The 21,344-nt window shown below is 39.3% G+C and overlaps 1 protein-coding gene across 6 annotated transcripts in view; it reads right to left on the bottom strand.

Annotated features, from left to right (window-relative positions):
* Positions 1–21,344, bottom strand: part of itgb4 (integrin subunit beta 4) — a 77,660-nt gene that overhangs the window by 33,626 nt on the left and 22,690 nt on the right. For all 6 annotated transcript variants that reach the window (XM_008104424.3, XM_008104425.3, XM_008104426.3 and 3 more), the window contains exons 2-16: positions 14,964–15,052; positions 12,586–12,668; positions 11,231–11,332; positions 10,496–10,700; positions 9,840–9,936; positions 9,329–9,500; positions 8,125–8,388; positions 5,308–5,397; positions 4,777–4,899; positions 4,104–4,271; positions 3,507–3,583; positions 2,897–3,108; positions 2,528–2,631; positions 1,661–1,756; positions 395–527 (exon numbers count right to left, since the gene is read on the bottom strand). In XM_008104424.3, the coding sequence (XP_008102631.2) occupies positions 395–527; positions 1,661–1,756; positions 2,528–2,631; positions 2,897–3,108; positions 3,507–3,583; positions 4,104–4,271; positions 4,777–4,899; positions 5,308–5,397; positions 8,125–8,388; positions 9,329–9,500; positions 9,840–9,936; positions 10,496–10,700; positions 11,231–11,332; positions 12,586–12,668; positions 14,964–15,042 (2,005 nt within the window). In that variant the 5' untranslated portion in view covers positions 15,043–15,052. The remainder of the gene's footprint in view (positions 1–394; positions 528–1,660; positions 1,757–2,527; positions 2,632–2,896; positions 3,109–3,506; positions 3,584–4,103; positions 4,272–4,776; positions 4,900–5,307; positions 5,398–8,124; positions 8,389–9,328; positions 9,501–9,839; positions 9,937–10,495; positions 10,701–11,230; positions 11,333–12,585; positions 12,669–14,963; positions 15,053–21,344) is intronic.

Below are 21,344 nucleotides of genomic sequence, written 5' to 3'. Positions count from 1 at the left end.
TGTTGTTGAAGGCTTTCATGACCAGAATCAGTGGGTTGCTATAAGTTTTCTGGGCTGTATGGCCATGTTCCAGAAACATTCTCTCCTAATGTTTCATCCATATCTATGGCAGGTATTCTCAGAGGTATATATTTTGACATGTATTGCACTCTAGAAGCACAACTGAAGATTTCTTTCTTTTAAATATTTCCAGTCTGGAAATTACAGACACACTTATTTGCTCATTACAGATAACCAAAAGAACCAATAAACACAGACTGTTGAAATATAATCTACTGCTGAAAATCCTTCTCCCTCATCTCACCCCTTTTGTATTAAAAACGATCATGTTTTGTGGCATCTTGGTTGAAACCTGAACTTTATTAGAAAGAGGATGGGTGATAAACCATGGTACCTTGTTCCAACTCATCCACAAGCCGGATCTTGAAAGGGCAATCTGCACATTTCTTTCCTTTCTTCTCACCAGTCCCCCATGCCTGACACTGCACACAGGTTTGGAAATCTTCTCTACACACACGTGCAAAGCCCTGTTAGCCAGAGAAAGGAAACGAGTCAATAAAGCATCAATGAAAGAGTGAAAGACGAGCAAATGAGGAATGTTTGCCTTTTTAATGAGCACCTGAGAGGAGTATATACTATTACCACACTTTATAGGAAGAAGAGAGGAAAAGGAGAAGAGAGACATATTACAGAGACAGAATGAACAGTAACCTATTGAACAGCTAGGATGCAAAAGCTTAACTACTAAGCTTATGAGTTGCAGAGGAGGGTCTTGTTTAAAAAGTCCTTAGAATGGTAAATCATCAAAAATCATTTCATTTTACGATGTGACCATGGTTATGCTCCACAATAAACCATGGTATGACTAACTGGCTTGTCACTGGCTTGTGAATTCTGTTTTGCCTTAATTATGGCTTGTTGTGATATCTGAACTGGCAGCTATATGTTCCTGGCTTATTTCTCTAGTCCTGCCAACTTAGCAGTTCGAAAACATGCAAATGTGAGTAGATAAATAGGTACTGCTCCGGCGGGAAGGTAACGGCGCTCCATGCAGTCATGCCGGCCACATGACCTTGGAGGTGTCTACAGACAACGTCGACTCTTCGGCTTAGAAATGGAGATGAGCACCAACCCCCAGAGTCGGTCACGACTGGACTTAACGTCAGGGGAAAACCTTTACCTTTACTATTTCTCTAGCTGTCCATCTTGATACAGAAGAGAACAAAACAGATATGACAGAATCAAACTAAAAATGTGGAAGACACAGCATGTTTTTTTTGTGGGGGAATCATCTACAATGCGAACTGTGATATGCAAATGTGTCATGCACATCTCCTTTGTTGGACTCCCTAGCTTCTGTGAATATCCAAAACTGCCCTTTACTGTAAAATGCAAGAAGAGTCAATGTAGACCGGGGAATTTTGAAGGCTAATTAAGTATACATCTAAAACTGTATTTATAATGACCTTGATCTGTGTGCAAACATTTCCAGTGGGATGTGTTCATCAGAGACATAGCAAACAGCCAGTATAGTTTTTAAGAGGTTAAGCACAAGAGCGCAAATAATAAATCGGTAGAATATTATGCATGAACTGGCTTAAGAATAATGATCACTATTAATAGTGATTTATAAATAGTCACTGGCTCATTGATAACTTACCAAGTCACTGATTTCGCAGGTGGGTCCAGTAAAAGCAGTGGGATTATTACAGATACATCGACCACATTCACATCTACCACGTTCATTGCAGATCATCTGCAAGAAGAAGAAGTAACTGCTGAATTCCCACCTTGTGATATTGTTTTCATGGATTGCAAATTAAAAAAAACACATACATGAATTGAGTGGTGGATTTATTTCCATGGCCAAGAAGAAAGTAACAAATGAGAGAAAGAGTTTCTGTCTAATCAGGGATACTTTCTTTCCTCTTAACCCCCCCCCCCCCAAATAAGATGTAAGAATAATAGACTGTTTGGAGAGGAATATGATCACTAACTTGGATAGTAGAATTGGAAAGGCACTTCATAATAGCCACATCTCAGAAGAACAGAAGTAGGGATGGGGAAAACATTTTAACCTTAACCACCTTAGTTTGTTGTTCTTGAAGACTTAAGTAAGCCAGAGTGTAATTATACTTCAGTTCTCATATCAAATACTTCCACCTCTCACAACATATATGCAGCATTACATCCACCAGGATGTAAGACCATGAAATTGACAATCTGTGAAGTCCATGTGTCCACAGCTTTCCTGTCCTGATAGTTTGGGTCATAGCTGTTATGAGGGAAAGTGCTATGCACAGAGGTATTGGATAATCCGATCTAGAACATCCCCCAAAGTATCTATACTTGGGTTATGCCTGATTGTGACAGCCACAGGATTTCCCCTTATAAGTTGTGCTATAAAAGCTCTGAAGCCACCAGAATCTTGGCTGAACAGTTCATCATTTGAGTCTTTAATGGCTTGTGTTCCTCTTGTCACTTGTAACTATAGATCTCAGAGGAAGGAGAAATCATGAGTACTTACCCCATTGCTCGTGATACAAGTTTCATTGCTTGTGGGACATTCACAGCCAGGACCTTCCCAACCACTTTCACATGCACACTGGCCCATGTAGCAGCGGCCCCGGTCTGCAGAGAAGAGACAGTGACATCTGGCAGCCAAAGTCAAGCATCTTGAACAATAGGTTACAGGTGTATGGGAGGGTAACTCTGCTCTTCCATCAATATCCTCTTGAAAGAACATGGGCAACTGCAGCCTTATAGTTGTGAAGTACAACACTTCAGCAACATTAGCAAACGTGAAAGTTTAGCTCCCAAGAGAGATGTAATAAATACACCATATCCACCAAGAACAGGACAAAGCCCAGTCTCTTCCCCTCAAGGTCTCACTCACCATTGCAGAGGAATCCAGATGTGCGGGGACATTGTAAGTTGTCAAATTCACAGAACTGTCCCTCAAAGCGCTGGATCTGATGATCAGGGTAGCACTGACAAACCCCACACAAACACTCCCCTTGGCCTGAACAAGGCTCTGTATCTCCAGGTCTTATACAAGCCGCATTGTCAGTAGTGGAAGAGGAAGAGCAGTTACAGACTTCTCCTCGCCTGTTATGGAGAGAACAGCTCAAAGCTAAGAATATGCCCACCTATATTAATTAATTTATTTATCAGTTTATAGCCCATCTTTCTCCCGAAAATGGGACTACAGGTGACTCATACTAAAACTTATAATGTGCACAATACAGCTTGAAAAATGAGGGTGAAAAAAAAATCAACACTTCTGTTCTCCTCTTCATACAGTTCTTCCCAAAATCAAGGGAAAACCCACTGTTCTATTATGTAGGAAAGGCACAGCTGTCTTGAGAATCCATCACATCCAGAAGCATGAGACAAGTTCAGGACCTTGCTCTTTGAAAGGCAAGGGAGTAGTATCTATACTTTATACGATGGAGATAGTGAAGGAAAGCATAGACTTTAATGAGGAACATTTATGAGACACTTACCAGCCTGGATTACAAACACACAGTCCACAGACAAAGTTCCCATTGAAATTGCACCTAGCAGAGTTAACTTCCTGTTGCTGCAAAGAATGAGAGAAGAAATGCTCTTGAACTTCATTTTAGGGCAAAGCTTTTCAGTTTTTTTCATGTTGGTCACAAGCTTTTTAGACATGCATCCTTTTGTGACATGGTAAGTCAGTTTCACTAACAAGCAGGAGGTTAAACCCTTATAAGAGTTTCATACAATACATATGACATATAATATACATATTATATATAAGTTTCATATAATCTTTACTATATAAACAAGATCTGGAAATTTTTCCTTTACATTTTTTATGTACTATGGCTGATTCTTGTGTAGTTTCCATATAGCCCCTCCATGTGGTTCATCACAAAGATAATTGTCAACAGGTTTTATTTTCTTTATTAGAAACTTATCCATTTTAATGGCAATTAACAAATAATAATAATAATAATAATTTTGTGATTTTGTGATACAAAATCCAGCATATCACAGCACAGTCAAAACAAACAAATATTACAAGAATTCTATATACATGCATATTGAAATGTAGTTCTATAAGAAAAAGGAAATACCTTTTCACATGGGCAGGCATCACAAATGACCGAAGCATCGATTTCCATTTTGTGACTGAAAGAGGAAGGCTTAACATGAATAACACCTTTCCGATCTTTCTCTGGAAGATTGCAGACATGCTCTCCACCCACATTCTCATGGGCTTTCACACGGACATTAAATGTTCCCTGGATGAAAAAGAGACATTTGTACATTTGCTATGTTTACCCAGGTTGGGAGAAGATTGATTTAGGAAAGAGATGGGGCACGACCGTTTCTCTCCTGAATTAGCAGATACAGTTATGGTTATGGTGACTGCTATGGCCTTAGAACTGTGCTTAATCTGAACATTTCTGCAGCATATAATTGGCTATCAGCTTCTTTCTACCAGGAGCAGACCATGAGCTTAATGTCAGGATCAGAATCAGTACATCGTACAACCAGGCTCCAGTTGGGCCCTCTTCTGGCTTGAGGATAAGAGTGTGAGCAGAAGACCATCCTTGTTTCTGGCACCTTTGGGAGTTCGTGTCTGCTCTTTTCAGGTCACATAGGAAATCTACTACCACTCTCCCAAAGTCTATATGATGGTTCAAAAACCAAAATACCTTGAATCACATTATTTATACAAGAAGGCTTTTAAATTTTTTATTTTAGGCCAGATGGAGTACCACAAATGCAAATATTAGGACATACCACTTCGCCGCGAACAACCTGGAATGAACCAGACTCTGTTTTTTCATACTTCATAGATGTTATTTCTGTTTTCATAGCTTTAGGGGTGTCATAAGCCCGAATGTCCATCTTGGAGCGAATGCGCTGGGAAATAAAAGCAAGAAAGGAAAACATAAAAAACTAGAACAAATAAAAGTCAGTGATCCCTCCTTTACACATTAAGTGATCTGATCATTACAGTAAATCATATTCATAATAATGGTGGTTTGGGATTCTCTAATCAGTGAGTCAGTGAATCTACTTTGGGTACTAGTTTGAGTTTTAAAAATGCTATTAAAGCTGCTGGATTCCTCTTTTGGGTGTACGATCCAGCACCTTGGAAAATTGGTTTAAAGTTTGGACTAAAATCTGGAATGAATTTATTGCTTCACTGACATTGAAATCATGACACTACTGCTGGCTAGTAGCAGTTTCTTATTTCCAAGAGTGGAAGTTGATTAATCTAATCAACTAGATTAATCACAATTTAGAATCCCAGGCACTATTTCTTACCTCAAAAGCCATTCTTATCAATTCCACAATATTAGAAGAATCTTCCTGTAGTCTTCCAATTTCAGAGATTGGGAAATATGTGTGCAGCTTCTGGTTTTTTTTTTAAACAAAAAGATGCATTATAACATGAGGGTTCCAATCCTATACACAGATTTACCTAGTTGTAAATACTATTGAAATCTATAGGACTTCTATGTACATAGGCACAGCATTGAACAAGAAAGTGAGAAATAGAGTTCATTTTTTTCATGTCAGGAGCAACTTGAGAAACTGCAAGTCATTTCTGGTGTGAGAGGATTGGCCATCTGCAAGGACGTAGCCCAGGGATGTTTGATGTTTTACCATCCTGTGGGAGGCTTCTCTTATGTCCCTGCATGGGAAGCTGGAGTTGACAGACAGTAGCTCACCCTGTTCCCTGGATTCAAACCACCAACCTTTCAGTCAGCAGTCCTACCAGCACAAGGGTTTAACCTCATTAAGAAATGAGAATCTGGAGGGCAGATTCTGGATCTAGTCAAGGGAAGCTGGACTAGACCTAGAAAAGTAACTTATTAATTTTTTCCATTGATTCCAATAGGATTTAGTTATGGTAGACCATCATATGATTGTGACTATACCCAGGATCTTAAAGTAACCGATACAACCTTCCCTTGTTTTGTCCTTTCACCATCCTAACCTCTCCCACAAAGAGTCAAGAAAGAATATACTTTCTCTCTCCCAGGCTTCTTTAATTAAAAATTAATTTTAAATCTCTGAGAGGTTTTCCCTGGGCCAAATTTGATGCCATGAATGCCATAATAGCAGCAATCAAGGAAACAGCCATGTTAGCTTGTTTTGGCACAAAATGATTTAAGGAATTCTGTAGAACTTTTGAGACTAATTGGGAAGAAGACATCTAGCATAAGCCTTTGTGGATACAGTTCAGTATGCCAGATGCATCTGATAAAGTGCAATATGTCTACAAATGCTTTCACATTTCAAAAGAAGTCTTCACTGATAGATTAAAGCTTCCCTTAAATCATGAACACCAGCATCCAGGAGCTATTATATGAATAATATCATCAGAGAACTTAGCAGTGAAAGAGCTAAACTCATCTCCCTCACTCGCCATAACTTCTAGAACTTTCCTGGAGCAACTATTTACATATTGAGTAATGTTGTCTTCATGATCTAATTTGCTTTTTGCACTGCCTTAACAGGAGGACTTCATGTCAGCACATGAGACTGATTGGGAAAAGATTAAGGACAAATCATTCATGTCCCTGCTTATCAGCTTATGGGTTTGTGGTTGGACACTGTAGGAAATGGAATGCTAGACTAGAGGGATTTGGGGAATGAACCAACACAACTTTCCTTAAATGCCTAACAACTCACGATATCCAGTATGGATCTCCTGATTACATATACTTTGGCTTAAACACTGATAAAAATCCACTTTTTGAAGGGACAGTTATCCCCGAGGGAAGCTAAGCATGGTGTAGTTCACCATGTTCACCAGGCCAGAGTTCAAATCCTTGCTGATCTACAAAAACCCACTGAACGACTCTAGTCAAGTTATTCAGCCTCAAAGGAAGACGATGGTAAGCATCTTATGCATACATCTTGCCAAGAAACATGTGTAATCAGTTCACCTTAGGGTAGCCAAAGATTGGAAATAACTCCAAGACAGACAACAGTAGCAACCTCAATTACCTAACTAGCCACTGGGTGTCCCACTGCTCCACAAAAGTGGACTTGAATAGTCATTCTGAAGGAAAAACCAAAAACTTTTTAATCACCAAGGTCTTAGATGAAGACATACCTGAAGGTAAGCTGAATCCCACCCTTTTGTACTGAATCACAAAATCTAGACTCCTAAATTATTAAATGATCTAGACTCCTAAATGATACATTTCGGTATGTCACAAGAGGACCAAGATGAGCAACACATTAAAATTATATATTGTTTTTTTAAAAAAAAAAACGAAGGGTGATAGCCATGTCATTCATGGTGCAACTGACACCTTAGACCAGTGGTTCGCAACCTGCGATCCCCAGATGTTTTGGCCTATAACTCCCAGAAATTCTGACAGCTGGTAAACTGGAATTTCTGGGAATTGTAGGCCAAAACACCTGGGGACCCACAGGTTGAGAACCACTGCCTTAGACTAATAACCCTTTTGACCTAAACTTTTTATAGACATACAAATAGCCAAATAAACTTTTTTTTACTCTTTGCAGCAATACAATACTTTTTATTATTTCAAATTCAAAGACATCTTAGGCAAGTAAAACAGGTCATTTGTTAGGAGATGGTGAAAAATCTTAGTGTGTGTATGGGAACCTTCAAGTTGCTTGACAATGTAGGGCAACCCAATGCATTTCATAAAGTTTTCTTAGGCAAGGAATAACACCACTTAAATATAGCGAACAACAGCACTATAAAAATGAATAAATAAATAACTGGAGCATTCAGAGACGACTTTTAATACCAGCCATTCCCACACAACCTCACTAGGTAATTTTGCCCTTGTAGGGAGAGTAGATCCTTATGAACCTTTACCAAGCTTCTCTCTAAGGTTGGATCCCTTTTCTAGTAACTGTCTAAAGCAGTGCTTCTCAGGGAACCAATCTAGCAATTGGTATTTTCCCCATAATATATCAGGGAACAGCATCATAACTGGGACCATTGTGTCTTTCCATCTTGAAAACCTGTCAGGGTTTGGTAGTTCACACTCAAGGACCAGTCGTGGTTCAAGGACCCCCAATTCGAATAGCACTACTCTAAAGGCTAGTATTGGTTAAGCTGAAAACACTGCCATCCACCAGGACTTTTACCTCATAGTAATCGTAGGAGTGGTTGGTGACGGCGAATATGGGGATGATGTTACTCCTCCCCAGGAGTCTCACAAGGGTAGGCACAGAAGGGTAGTCCTGCTTGGTGTCAAAGGTGTAAGTGCCTGCTCTGTTCAGGTGACACCTTTCATCGTTCCTCCTCAGAATACCCGCAAGGACATTGGCACCATCAGCTTCGTAATGGAAGGCGGACTCAGTGGAGAACACCAGGAGATGGGTGCTGTCATTCCGCCAGCCAATATTCTCCTGTGGGCACCGGGAAAGATAAAAGTATAAAAGTGGTTTCATTTACTCAGAAGAAAGAAAGGCCCCTTCCACACAGCTGAATAAAATCCCACATTTTCTGCTTTGAACCGGAATATATGGCAGTGTGGACTCAGATAACCCAATTCAAAGCAAGTATTGTGGAATTTTCTGCCTTGATATTCTGGATTATATGGCTGTGTGGAAGGGCCCATAGATGGCCAAAAGCTGTTCGAATAACTGGAATGTGACTTTAGAGGAAAATATTCTGTGCTTTAGAGGAACTTCATAGCCACTTTAACACTGTCAGCAAAATTTCTAATCATGAGACATCACCTTCAAGTGCAGTCCAGCCTGAGATTAGTTAAGAGGAACGGGAAGTTAATCTGTTGTTTTCCTGCTAATGTTGACCATGTCTGGGCACTCCTCTGTTATCTTGTCGGCTCATTTCTTATCTCTTACGTGTTGACAAGGCACAACTCCCTAAATTTACAGCCATTCTATGCTACTAGGTTTTACAGAAATGTTTACGTAACATTTACCAGATTTCAGGTGTTACTCAAGCTTGAGCATCCCAATGTGAGTGTGCTGTGTCTTTAGGGACCACATGCAGCCTATGGGCTGCATTTTGCTCACTATTGCTCTAATGTGCTAAGAAAACTGCAAATCCCAGGATTCCACAGGATGCATCTGCAGCTGACAAAGTGAAATCATTGTGCTATAATTGTGTATTGCAAAAGCTCTGTGGTCAAAGGCGATTCTAGAGTGGTTGTAAAGGTTCTTAGTAAAATACCAGTTGTTATGTTGCTCATTAAAATGAAGTGCTGCCCTTGATTTTTGTCTCCACTGATCACACAACTCAGTGAATGGCAAAGAAAGTGTATATTTACCTAACTCTATTAAATGAATATATCTATGTTCTTTTCATCATGCCTTTACTCACTTTGCAAACAGCTGTTTGCAATATGGCATCAAATCCGCCTTCTGGGGCATCCAGGTTGCCTGAGATACGCTCCTTCATTAATTCACTGCTGAATTTATCAATATCATGAGTCAGCCGGATGACATTCTTAAAGGAGAAAGGAGGATCAGCATCAGTCCAGGGCTCACGCAGTCTGAGGAAAAAATAACAGGGAAAGGCTTTGTTATTATAAAAGGAAATTGAAACATTGATATCAGAAATGTCTAGAATATGAAAGGGACAATAAATTCTACAAAAATAGCTATATGAAGCAAAAAAGGCAAGTCTTAATGTCTTTAGAGATTAACAAACAAATCATGACTACAGCCAAAACAGAAATAGCTCTCCCTTCAAGCTTATCTCATCAGATGGATGAAGGGAAAAGCAAAGATGCTACATAAAGATTCCATATTTAACATACACCTCTGAAAAATAATAAAAATTAGTCTAGGGATCCTAAATAGTTTGTTCTTAAACATCAACCTTAAAATACCTTGTGGGTCTCATGTCGGTCTGTGGGGCTGTAACTTTATCCACAAACTTGCCAAAGCCAATGGTATAGTCAGAAGTCAAGTCCTGCAAGAAGTTTGCTGGCAGGAAGGAAGGGAGAAAGTAAGTGAAAAGGTCTTTGCTCTAAACATGCTTTCCTTTAATGGAATCCAATTAAACATCATGCTTCAGTTGATATATACTGTGGGCACCCAGACCATTGAAAAATCAAAACATTTGTCTGTCTAGCTCCTGCAAGCTAGGCAATGTAAATGTGTAAAACAGGCTAAGACTGAGCTAGTCTATCCCATATATTTTTATTCTTAGGGATTTTTTAATATACTTAATTCTAATTACAAAAAGTAACTTCTAATTCCAAGGGGAAAAAGAAATAGCCTTAGCAAATATCTGCTGGTCTTTGGTTTGTTTCCTAACATAATGGAGTTGGTATATAGTGTCAATTGTACTCAGAAATTCTATATCATTAACTAAACCAGGCATGGATAAATCTGGGCCCTCCAGGTATTCTGGACTTCAACTCCCACAAATCCTAACAGCCTAGTTATTAGGAATTTTGGGAGTTGATGTCCAAAACACCTGGAGGGCCCAAGTTTGCCCATGCCTGAACTAAACACAGTCTTACTGATATTCCATTCTCACCAAGCTGCTGGCCCATTTTCTTCAGGTTGTCCAAATCATCAGACATGGAATAAGAAAAGTCCATGAGAATGTAGAGGTCCAGAGGAGATTCAGTGGGCTCAAACACATCCATGGAAAAGCTTGCTTCCTCTCCAGCTCTCAGTCTCATGGCCACATTCTGTGGGGACACTTGTGTTTTCTTCAGAGATGTATCAATGTTAAATTCCTGTCAGAAGGTAAACAGGAATATGCACTCAATGATCTTGAAAGGATTCAGCAGTGATTTATTTGGACAAATTATTCAAAAATCTCATATATCTGTATAGAAGTCTACAGATTTCTGTAAAAGCCTGACTCAAAAAAACTAGATCAACTTATCCACAAGTATTGTACCCAAACTCTAACAAAAATGAACCATTTCCTTCTCTGACTGGGTGGCAAAAGGCAAGAGTTTTGTCTATCCCAAGAGAACCTAAAAGAAGCTCCAACTCCCTCTACTTTTTCCATGGAGGTGCTGCTTCTGGTCTTTTTTATAGTCTGGGTGGGAAATGGCAGTGATTCTCTGCAGAATGATCCTTGACCTATCCAAGGGTCCTATTAAAATCCATAATTTTGACTCAACATCTGCCTTGACATTTACATTAGGTCGATTTATATGAGTATATACAGTACTCACACCCTTCATTTGATAGATCTGTGTGGTTATTAATGCCTACTTATTTCTTTCCTCAAGCTGCCTTACTTCCATTCACTCACCTGTACTGTTAACATTTCTCCTTTCATAACTACTATGCTTCCTTCACTGCAGCCGTGTCTCATTAGATTTTCTCTGAAATCACAGCGGGTCTTCTTAAAGTTCTACAGTAAAGGAAATGGACAAAAACACATGCTTAGACTTAAAAGTATTTTGTTTGTGGTTAACTGCCCCAATGTTAGGCTGCATGGGAATTTTCATAACATTGGGCAAAGACAGCCACCAATATCCATCACAGAAAGCAAACTAGTGAGGCTAAAACATAAGAACTTGTCCAAAGCTGGATCTACACTGCCCCATATTTCAGGATCTGATCCCAGGTTATCTGATTGGGACTGGATTATATGAGTCTTCATTGCCAGATAATCTGGGATAAGAAAACAATCTAGGATCGGATCCTGGCATATAGGGCAGTATAGAAGAGGGTCAATAAAATGAATAATGCAGAAGCAACACTGAGCCTCAAATCATTTCCACAGTTTTCTGTCTCAATATAATGTCAGTTTCACAAAAGTAAAAACAAAAAACAATAAACACACACACACACAACAATTTGTCAAAATATTATTTTTGTTTTAAGCCATTTAGAACTCTCCTTATTTCATATATGGCTCATCTCTCCACCTTTTTTTTTTGCCAGACAGCCGCCAGCTCTCTCTCACTATTTTGTCCCTACCTCATATTACCCTGTTTGTTTTGTTTTTACCTACTCCCACCACCTCTCTCCTTTTTTTCACTCCCACAAATGACTCCCTCTTCGCTTCTCCACTTTCTGCTATTCATCTTTCTTTCTGCAACCCATAACACATAGTGATTGAGGAGCAATTCTGCCCCAAGCATTTCCAAAATTCCTTCTGAGAAAGAACAACAACAAAATCAAAAGGCAAAGGGGAAGCACAGGCAAGACAGACAAAATTACTTGGATTTCTTCAAAAATGTCATCTTGCTCAGTGGGCAACAAGGAGGCTTGCCAGAGTAAAAACTGGAGGCTGTTCCTGTACCTTTAATTATTGTGTGTTGATGAGTTGCTTATAAGCTTTAATGGTAGTGATCCTTAAAGGTAGTGAAGCCCCTCCAGTTCTTAACCTGACAATCCTTGATTGGTAGCTCTCATGGGAGCTACAACACCCTTTTCTGCATTAGGAAGACACACAATTCTTGCTTGCAGTCCTTTGTACTCTGAGCTATGAATAAATGTGGGTTCTGAGTAAGCTATAATTGCACAAACAAAACAACAATCTCATCTTGTCCATGGTGTTTTCCAATTCAGCAGAATGAATTAAGTGTATGTTGATTCGCAAATACCAAAACTGTGGTGCTTTGAGATGTATACACAATTCTTACGAAATGCTCCCACCTCATCAGTGCAATAGGAGCAATCCTTGCTCACTCGGATACACATGGTACAACTTTCAGCTCTGGAAGCTGTGCAGCGGTTAACTAGGAAACAATAACAACGTATTAGAAATAAAACAACACAGATTTGTTTTGAAACGACAACAGAAAGGAACAAATAAGAGTTAAGGTGAATGGATACGTCATGTGGGAATAGATTTATCAGGGATGAGGAAACAAGGCTTGCCCGTTGGAGTTCAACTCCCATAAGTCCTAACCATCATAATAATATGCAGGAATAATGGGAGTTGCAGGTAGTCATTGTGCAATGCTACATATTCCTCATCTCCGATACATAACTGAGTTCTATTCTAATTCCTGACATAGTTGACACAGTGTGCCTTCAGTCCTAGTTGCATTGCAGATGCCAAACTGATTGACAGTTTGAGCAATTAGCCACAGGGGCAAAGAAAGTAAAATTCAGAATGGATGTATCAGAAAGGCAATGATGGACTTTACTTAATATAAAAAGCCTTTTCTCAAAATTTCAGAGCTGGCAATATCAGTTGAAGGCCAACAAATATAATGCAAAAGACAGGAATCATTTTGTTTTCAGAGATCTGTTTATTTTTTATTGAGACTACTGGTAAGAAGTAAAATATTAAAACTTGATACTAGCAACTCTGACACTCTACAGGTTTGTGGAACCATGACTCCTGCTGCCCTTAAGTACAGTGTTGGCTGGGGATCATGGGAGCTGGATCCTAACACAACTAAGGGGCATCGTGTTGGAAAAGGCTGCTCTATACTCTGTACAACTGGACTTTAAGCACTTAGGATAAAATAAAGGTTTAGAATGTCAGAAATTCAAAATTCAGTTCTTTCTATCTGCACCACCTTTTGGTTATTTTTTATAAACTTCTATATCTAGTAATGAAAAACAGGTGTGCCTTCTTGCTATGTAAAAGTACTGCTGTGATAGAAAAGATGATCTGCCCCATTCTGCAGTACAAAAACATGATAATGTCGGGTTGGTTTTTTTTGCAGAAGCAAACCACTGATCAACTTGATTTGAAAACTTATATTTTTGTGCTGGATGTGGTTCAATAGGGGTAGAAATCATGCAGTTCTTCAGATATTGTTGGACTGCATCTACCATCACTGTTGTGACTGCGCCTTTGGGGATTATGGTTGATGGTGATGGAATTCGGAGAGGAAGAAAAAACCCTCGTGATGAGGGTTCACTGGAGGAGTTGCGCAGGAAGCGACTTAGAGAGCTATATGGGGGATCTTCTGAGGAAGATTCAGATGGGGAGATGGATGCTGAGGAACAGGTGGTGGCTGGGGAAGCGGGCACTGAATGGGCACAGCTACCGGAGATGTCTGGGGATTTGGGGCTTATGGATACTTCTGAACCTGGGGTTTCTGCAGGAGCTGATCCCAATTGGGATGCTTGGAGAAGGGAGGATGGTTCTTTAAGTGTTCATGGGGCTAAGTGTGGGCAGGATGATTGGGACTCCGACGAATTGCTAGGTACTCCAGATCCACGAGCTCTAGCTGTGTGGAGTTCAGACTCTGAGTAGATTTGGGACACCTGGTGTTTGGGTGTGAGTGTTTGGTCACCCAGGAGGAAGGGGAATAAAATGGGAATGTTTGGCCACTGCACTTTGCGTGTGGCAAGGTGTTGCTGAGGCGCCATTGGGATCTTTGTGTTTCCATGAAGACTGGACTTGGACTATGATTTGAATCTGCTGATATCATCTAGCTTGGCTCTCGCTGTGTCTTATCGTGGACCTGTTTTGGATGACTGCACCCTCTTCGGACTTTGGATTGAATTTGACCTGGCTTCTGTCTATGCCCTCTGACTGACGGCTACTCCCGGCTTCTGACTATTGGTTTGTCTTTCGGAATTTCTGCTGCCTCCTGACCTGACCTTGGATTCTTCTGACGACAGCTATTCATCATCCCTTTGAGGCTCTCGGCTTATCTGCACCGTGGAAGCAGCTTTACTGCTTTTCTAGTTTGTTTATTTTCCAGCAATTAACTCTATTTGTTTTCCAAAGCTGAATTGAAGCGTTATTTAGTTTTTTATTGAATGCCAGCTTGGGAAATTAGCGTGGCTCGTTTTTGAGTTATTATTGTCCAATCTACTCTCGAAACACTGAAAAGTGAAGTGTTTCAAGGATATTTCCTGTGTTTATGTTATTTTTTGGCTTATCTTCGGAATAAACTTTGTTTTGTATGTTAACTGGCGTCTGACTCTTGACAATCACTCCTCACCATTGTTTGTGTTGGCTAGAGCTGATGGAAGATGCAGTTCAACAGTATGAGGGGGCTCACCCAATTGCCATTCCTGTAAATGTGGGTGAAACTTTAAAATAATGTATATGTGGAACTTACCTTCATTTGCTTGAGTGATGCTATAGAGCAATGATAATAGAAGCAGCCTGGGCAATAACCTTTGAAGTAGCTTGTCCATTCTTTTCTTCCTGAAATCCAATAGTCAATATGTCATCATCATCACCAGAGCTGAGCATGTACATTCCTACTGATGATTCTCAAAATGCCAATAAAAACAACCTTAATAATTATCAGGAAAACAATCCATGAAGACTGGTTCTTAATGAAATTATAGGCACTTTCGGACTAGTGTTGGATTTAGGACAAACAATGCCCTTTGCAAGTAGTTAAGGTGTGAGGCCCTTAAGGAGGGAGGCTCAGTACATTGTCTGCTTTGTGGCACACTCCCATAGACTAACAACTTTATATTATGTTTGGAATAGCTCTGAAAAAGAATGCCTTCATATTTAAAATTGCATCACATAGGCAAAATCCATTGTACAAAAAAATATATATGGCAGGAAGATCCCCTCCCAGACAACGGCCCCCTGTGCTTAAGCACATGTGAGCACAATGGTAAATCTGGCAGTGTTTCAGACGAAGTCTTCTGGCACTACCAACTAAAAAGACAACACTGGTACATTTCTGTTAAGCAACTACAATAGGTCCTTAGTATCTGCTCAATTTCTCTTCACTCACTCATGGATACCAAAATCCATGGGTGCTCAAGTCCCATTACTTACTATAGCATAGTAAAATAGTGTCTCTTACATAGTATGGCAAAAGCAAAATCTGCTTTTGGGAATTTTGTGGAGAAGGGTGTATTTTCAAACTGTGGATGATTGAATCCATGGGTGCTGAATCTGTGGTTATAAAGGCAACTATAGATCGAATTCTGGGCATCTTTAACACAGTTGATATCAGAGGGACATATGGCACAGAAAGAACACTACAGAAATGAAGAGGAGTTTCAACTTGTTCCAAAACTAGCAATATGCCCATGTGCAATGAAACAACCAGGACAACGAAACCTTTGAAGAAGTAAACAAACATCTTGAACCTTCCAGAAACCATTTGTAGGCTTCTTCCAAAATACATTTAGGTATGATTGTTCAGCAACCTCAATCTTTCATAAGATTTCCACTTTCGTGGTCAAATATAATCATCATAATCATCATCATCATCATCATCATCATCATCATTTAATTACTTATTAATCGCCCTCCATCCACGATGCTCTTGGCGATTTACAAGATAAAATAGTAAAGGATAAAAATACATACATAAAAATATTAATAAAATTAGCATAGATTAAAAGCTCTAGTAAATATATAGATCTATGTTTGTTGGGTGCGTTAGGATGAAGCAAACATATCTGCCAACTTTTTGTTTCTCTCTTTGCTGTTCTCACATGCTGAGAAAGAGATTCTGGAGGCAGTTGCTGTTTACCTTGCCTTTCACAGGCATCCACACATGGCTACAGGTGGATCAGCTAAAGTACAATCCCATTTTACCCCAATTCAGGCTTTCTTTACTGTTGTAATCCAATACCCAAAGTCTCTGTGTTTATCTGGCTATTTTTCACCATCTTGATGTGATACTGATAGAAACATTTCCATCCAGGTAGGTGGGTGGGAGGTTGGGAAGGTATAATTCTTTTAAAGGAGCTTCTCTGAGAGGCTTTGTTAATTGAGGTATGTGTTGTATGTAGCATTTACTCTTTAGTAAAGGTAAAGGTATCCCCTGACGTTAAGTCCAGTCGTGACCGACTCTGGGGGTTGGTGCTCATCTCCATTTCTAAGCCGAAGAGCCGGCGTTGTCTGTAGACACTTCCAAGGTCATGTGGCCGGCATGACTGCATGGAGCGCTGTTACCTTCCCACTGGAGCGGTACCTATTGATCTACTCACATTGGCATGCTTTCAAACTGCTAGGTTGGCAGGAGCTGTAGGTAACAGCGGGCGCTCAAGCCGCTCCCGGGATTTGAACCTGGGACCTTTCGGTCTGCAAGTTCAAAAGCTCAGCGCATTAACGCACTTCGCCACTGAGGCTCCTAGCATTTACTCTTTACCTCCCTTAAAAGAAAGAAAGAAAGAACAAACAAACAAAACCTTGTGAGTTATAGCACAATACGGCATTGAATCTCCTGTAAAATTTAGTGAATTGTAATAGGCTTATCATAACACCTTATTTATTCACTTGCTGTAATATAAAATTTACTAACCAGATAAGTATCAGCAGACATTGCTTTAGACAATTTGAGAAACCTCTTAAATAAACAGCCAAAAAGATAGCCCTTTTCACCATAAAAGGGTAAGGTAGGAAGAAATAAAGCATCCCAGAAGTATCCAGGAGACCAACTAGTTGGTACCAGTTTTTGTGAATATCAATCAATTTCTTTAGTGTATCTCAAGAAAATGATTAATATCTATGGAAATGTACGCTAAAATAAAGTCTCTAAAGTGCTAGTAGAATCTTTCATCCTCTTCCCTCATTTCATATTGAAGAAGAAATTTATCAACAATGATTGGACACAACAGCTGAAAGGGAACCTCTGTATTTCAAGCAGAATTTGGGAAAGTTTCAGCTTTTTTCATTTTTAAATGTAAGTGTGGTTGTTTTTAATACTTTTAATTTTTATAAACTATTGTAAATGAATGACAAAAGGCAGTAATAATAACAACCACATAGCATCAGTCCTCACTGTGCAAATTTGTGGAGATACTTAATTATGAGGCAATTAAGATACTGATCATTGTTAATACCAAGGATTACACACTGTACAGTAATAAATGTATATCACACACCTTTTCCTGAGACTCACATATCAGTAGTATCTCCAAGCATTTGGGATCATTAAGAAATGTTTATGCAATATTTTCCTGGCACCCCATAACGTTTTGTGAGATTTTAGTCTGTTCTTGCTCACTTCCACCGACGCTATACATCAGCAGTGTAGAAATGCTGGATCTGCTTGTTGTGACCATGGTAGAGTTCCAGTGCGAACAAAGATTTCTGCTCCAAACCAGACATAAAATAAGGATTCTGCTTCTTATTTTCTGCTACCTGAAAATTAACAATTTCCATACTCTCCAACTGTCCAGATTTGGTAGGGACAGTCTCAATGAATCCTCTTTCTCCCATTTTCTTAACTGCTTTTAAAATGCCTCAGTTTCTTTTTCCTTTCCCTCTCCCCTTTGTTTTATTTCAATTGCTTCAAACTGAGACCAAAATACAAAAGTAATTTGCACTCAGTTGATTCAACATGGGGCGGAAAGGAGATGAGACAACTGAATTTTGCCCTTCCCAGTTTGCTCAGGCATAAGCAAACTGCAGCAGCATTTTCTAGCTTGTGTATTCTTCCATCATCACCATCTCACGTTCCTCTCCAAAAAGAGGCTCAAAGCAGCTATGGTAAAAGATAATACAATTTTGACCTTATTCTATAGGTGGTTGGCCATACATGCCTTGGCTTTCATCTGGGAAATATTAGGGGATATTTTTTTCCTCTTGATGCGTTTAAGAAGAGCCACATGATTTTCCTTGATTATGCTATTTCTGATTGTTAGGGAAGGAGGTTTTGCACATTGCAATGCTTCCTCATGAAAACAAACATACAGTAATTCAAGTTGTGTGGAGAAAAACCATGAACTAAACTCAACTTTAACATTGTTTTGTTTATCCAGACATTTTAATCCATAAAGGAGATCCCACAAAGCTGTATATACTGTGCATGAAGACACATACGGTAATATAAAAAAGAAGTTACTATTTGGCCCTGTTGGTTTTATCAACTTGAATTCTGATTCCATTATATTTTTTAAAGAAAGTTCTGCTCTAGTTGCTTGGGCTTTGTGAGGCTTCAGCCAGTTAAAAAAAATTGGCCAGGAATAAGAAACATGGATGCTCCAGTCATGTTTAGCAACATTAATTTTGCTTTTTATAATCTGCAGGAAAATTGGAAGGCTATTTTTGGCTGGATATAGAAATTTTGAGTTTTTACCATTTTTATCTGAATTCCAGTTATAAAATAAGGACATCTCAAAAATGTCAGAAAAGTGTGAGCTGCACAAATTGGAAGAAGGCAAGGAGAAGCAAATTAGTTTATACCCATGGCAACACAAATGCTTATCTGAATACATTCAACACTTTTACTGCTTTTCAGTCTCCACTACAAATGCCTAATCCACAAAGAAAGAAAACCTTAGGGCATATAACTCTGAGAGACTTCTGTTCTATACATATCAAGCTGGTTCGTATATCTTGCCCATTCAAAGCTTGTATCTTTCAGAAAACAATAGCTCAAGCCAAAATAAACACCTCCTTTTCCTGAATTTAGGGTCTAGCAGAGTAATGAGAAAGCGAGAAGAAAAACAGAGTCTCCAAACAAACCCCTCCGGTCAGCCATTTCCTATTGTACGAATAATTTCCAAAGTGGCACCAACATACAAAGAATGTTGGGTGCGGCTGCGGAAAACACCCTGCTTCCATCGGGAACTTCAGTTTGGAGACAACAGCAAACTCTTGAATAACATGTTCACATTCTCACTATCCTTTCTATTAAATGTTCACATCTACTAAAACTCAGTGGGACAAAGCTGACTGTTAAATACTGTTAAATACTTTTTCCTGTTACTGCACATGTACTGGCAATGTTTATTTCAACATCATCTCAACATGTTGCTGAATCTGATCCAAATCAGAAAATTGCTATCCATATACATTTGGCAATTTAAGTCTGCATGGTTAGTGTTTTGTGAATGTCATATCTGTGTTATGATGGAACATTTGTGTCATGTGTGTCTATGGTTGGAAAAATTTGGACCATTTCACATTATACATAGTTATAGCACTTGTTATTGTTATGCACCTTCAAATTGACTCACAGCTTTGATGACCCTATATTAGGGGTTTTTTTTGGTTTTGTTTTTTTTTGCTAATGAGGTTTGCTATTGCCTTATTCTAAGGCTGAGAAAGAATTGTTTACCCAAGGATGCTCCAGTGAGTTTTCATGGCTCATTTGGGATTTGAACCATGTTCTCTCCCAGAGTCCTAGAATGCATTTACATTATACAGCTTGAGGGATGAGGATGGAGAAATCAACATTACTGCTTTCCTTTTCACACAGTCCCTTCAAAAACGAAGGAAAAAAACAGCTGTTCGACCTCTCTTTGGATGCATCTACATTGCAGAATGAATGCATTTGATACTACTTTAACTGCCATGATTCAATGTTATGGAATCATGGAGTCTTTAGCCTTCTCTGCCAAATAATGCTGGTGTCTCATCAAACCACAAATCCTAGAATTCTATAGCATTGTACCATTCCAGTTAAAATTGTGTCAGTCTGCATTATCTCTACAGTGTAGACCAGGCATGGGCAAACTTTGGCCTTCCAGGTGTTTTGGACTTCAACTCCTCAATTCCTACCTGCTGTTTGCCCATGCCTGGTGTAGACACACCCATAGTCCAATATTCAAATCAATATACCACAATGCATCTCTACTTTAATGGCTATGGCTGCATACTATGAAATCTTGCAGTTTGTAGTTTGCAGAGGCACTATAGCTTTCCAGTTGAGAATTTGGTTCCTCTTCAACTACTAATCACAAAATTGCATAGGATGTTGCCATAACAGTGAAAGTAGAATCATAACTCCTCCATGTTGTTATCCCTACAGCCCTTTGAGGAAATAATTACTGAGAGAATAATTTGTCCTGTTATGATGCTCCAGGTTCAGTATTGAAGATGTTTACTAACCGAACCATTGTTTAAATGGGTGTACCTTCGAGAAAATATTTTTCAACCTGCTGTGAGAGGGCCAAGTCAGATGTAAGAGGAATGCAATGTGTATTTATTCCTATATTCTCCCAGTTTACACATAAAGCTCCACAGGATAGTAAAGGTTAGGTACTTGTCCCATTGGCCTGCATTGAAAAGGATGGGGTTGAGAAGTCCCCCTTCTTTTGGGGCAGGTGGAAAATGTATTCAACAAGACAGAGAGAGTTGTTGTGTGTTTTTCGGGCTGTATGGCCATGTTCCAGAAGTATTCTCTCCTGACGTTTCACTCACATCTATGGCAGGCCTCACAACCTCCCATAGATGTGGGCGAAACATCAGGAGAGAATATTTCTGGAACATGGCCATACAGCCCGAAAAACACACAACCACCCTGTGATTCCGGCCATGAAAGCTTTCAACAACACATTAAGATAGAGAGAACTACAATTATTGCATTTTGCAGTTCAGCAAGACTGTTCTGTAATTAACATGGTAAACCCTGAGCTGTGTAGTAAGTATTCAGTGCAGTTAAACGGTGGATTAGACAACCACAATGTTATTTACATTTCCATTAGCTACTTTGAAGGGGTGCTGTATTTTTACAGCAGTGAAATATTATTGATTGTGACATTATTCACAACTAGGGCCTGTAGAAATACTG

The sequence above is a fragment of the Anolis carolinensis genome, chromosome 2 (genome assembly GCF_035594765.1).
Source record: "Anolis carolinensis isolate JA03-04 chromosome 2, rAnoCar3.1.pri, whole genome shotgun sequence".
NCBI classification, from domain to species: Eukaryota; Metazoa; Chordata; class Lepidosauria; order Squamata; family Dactyloidae; genus Anolis; species Anolis carolinensis.
This window is presented reverse-complemented; position numbering and strand designations above follow the sequence as displayed.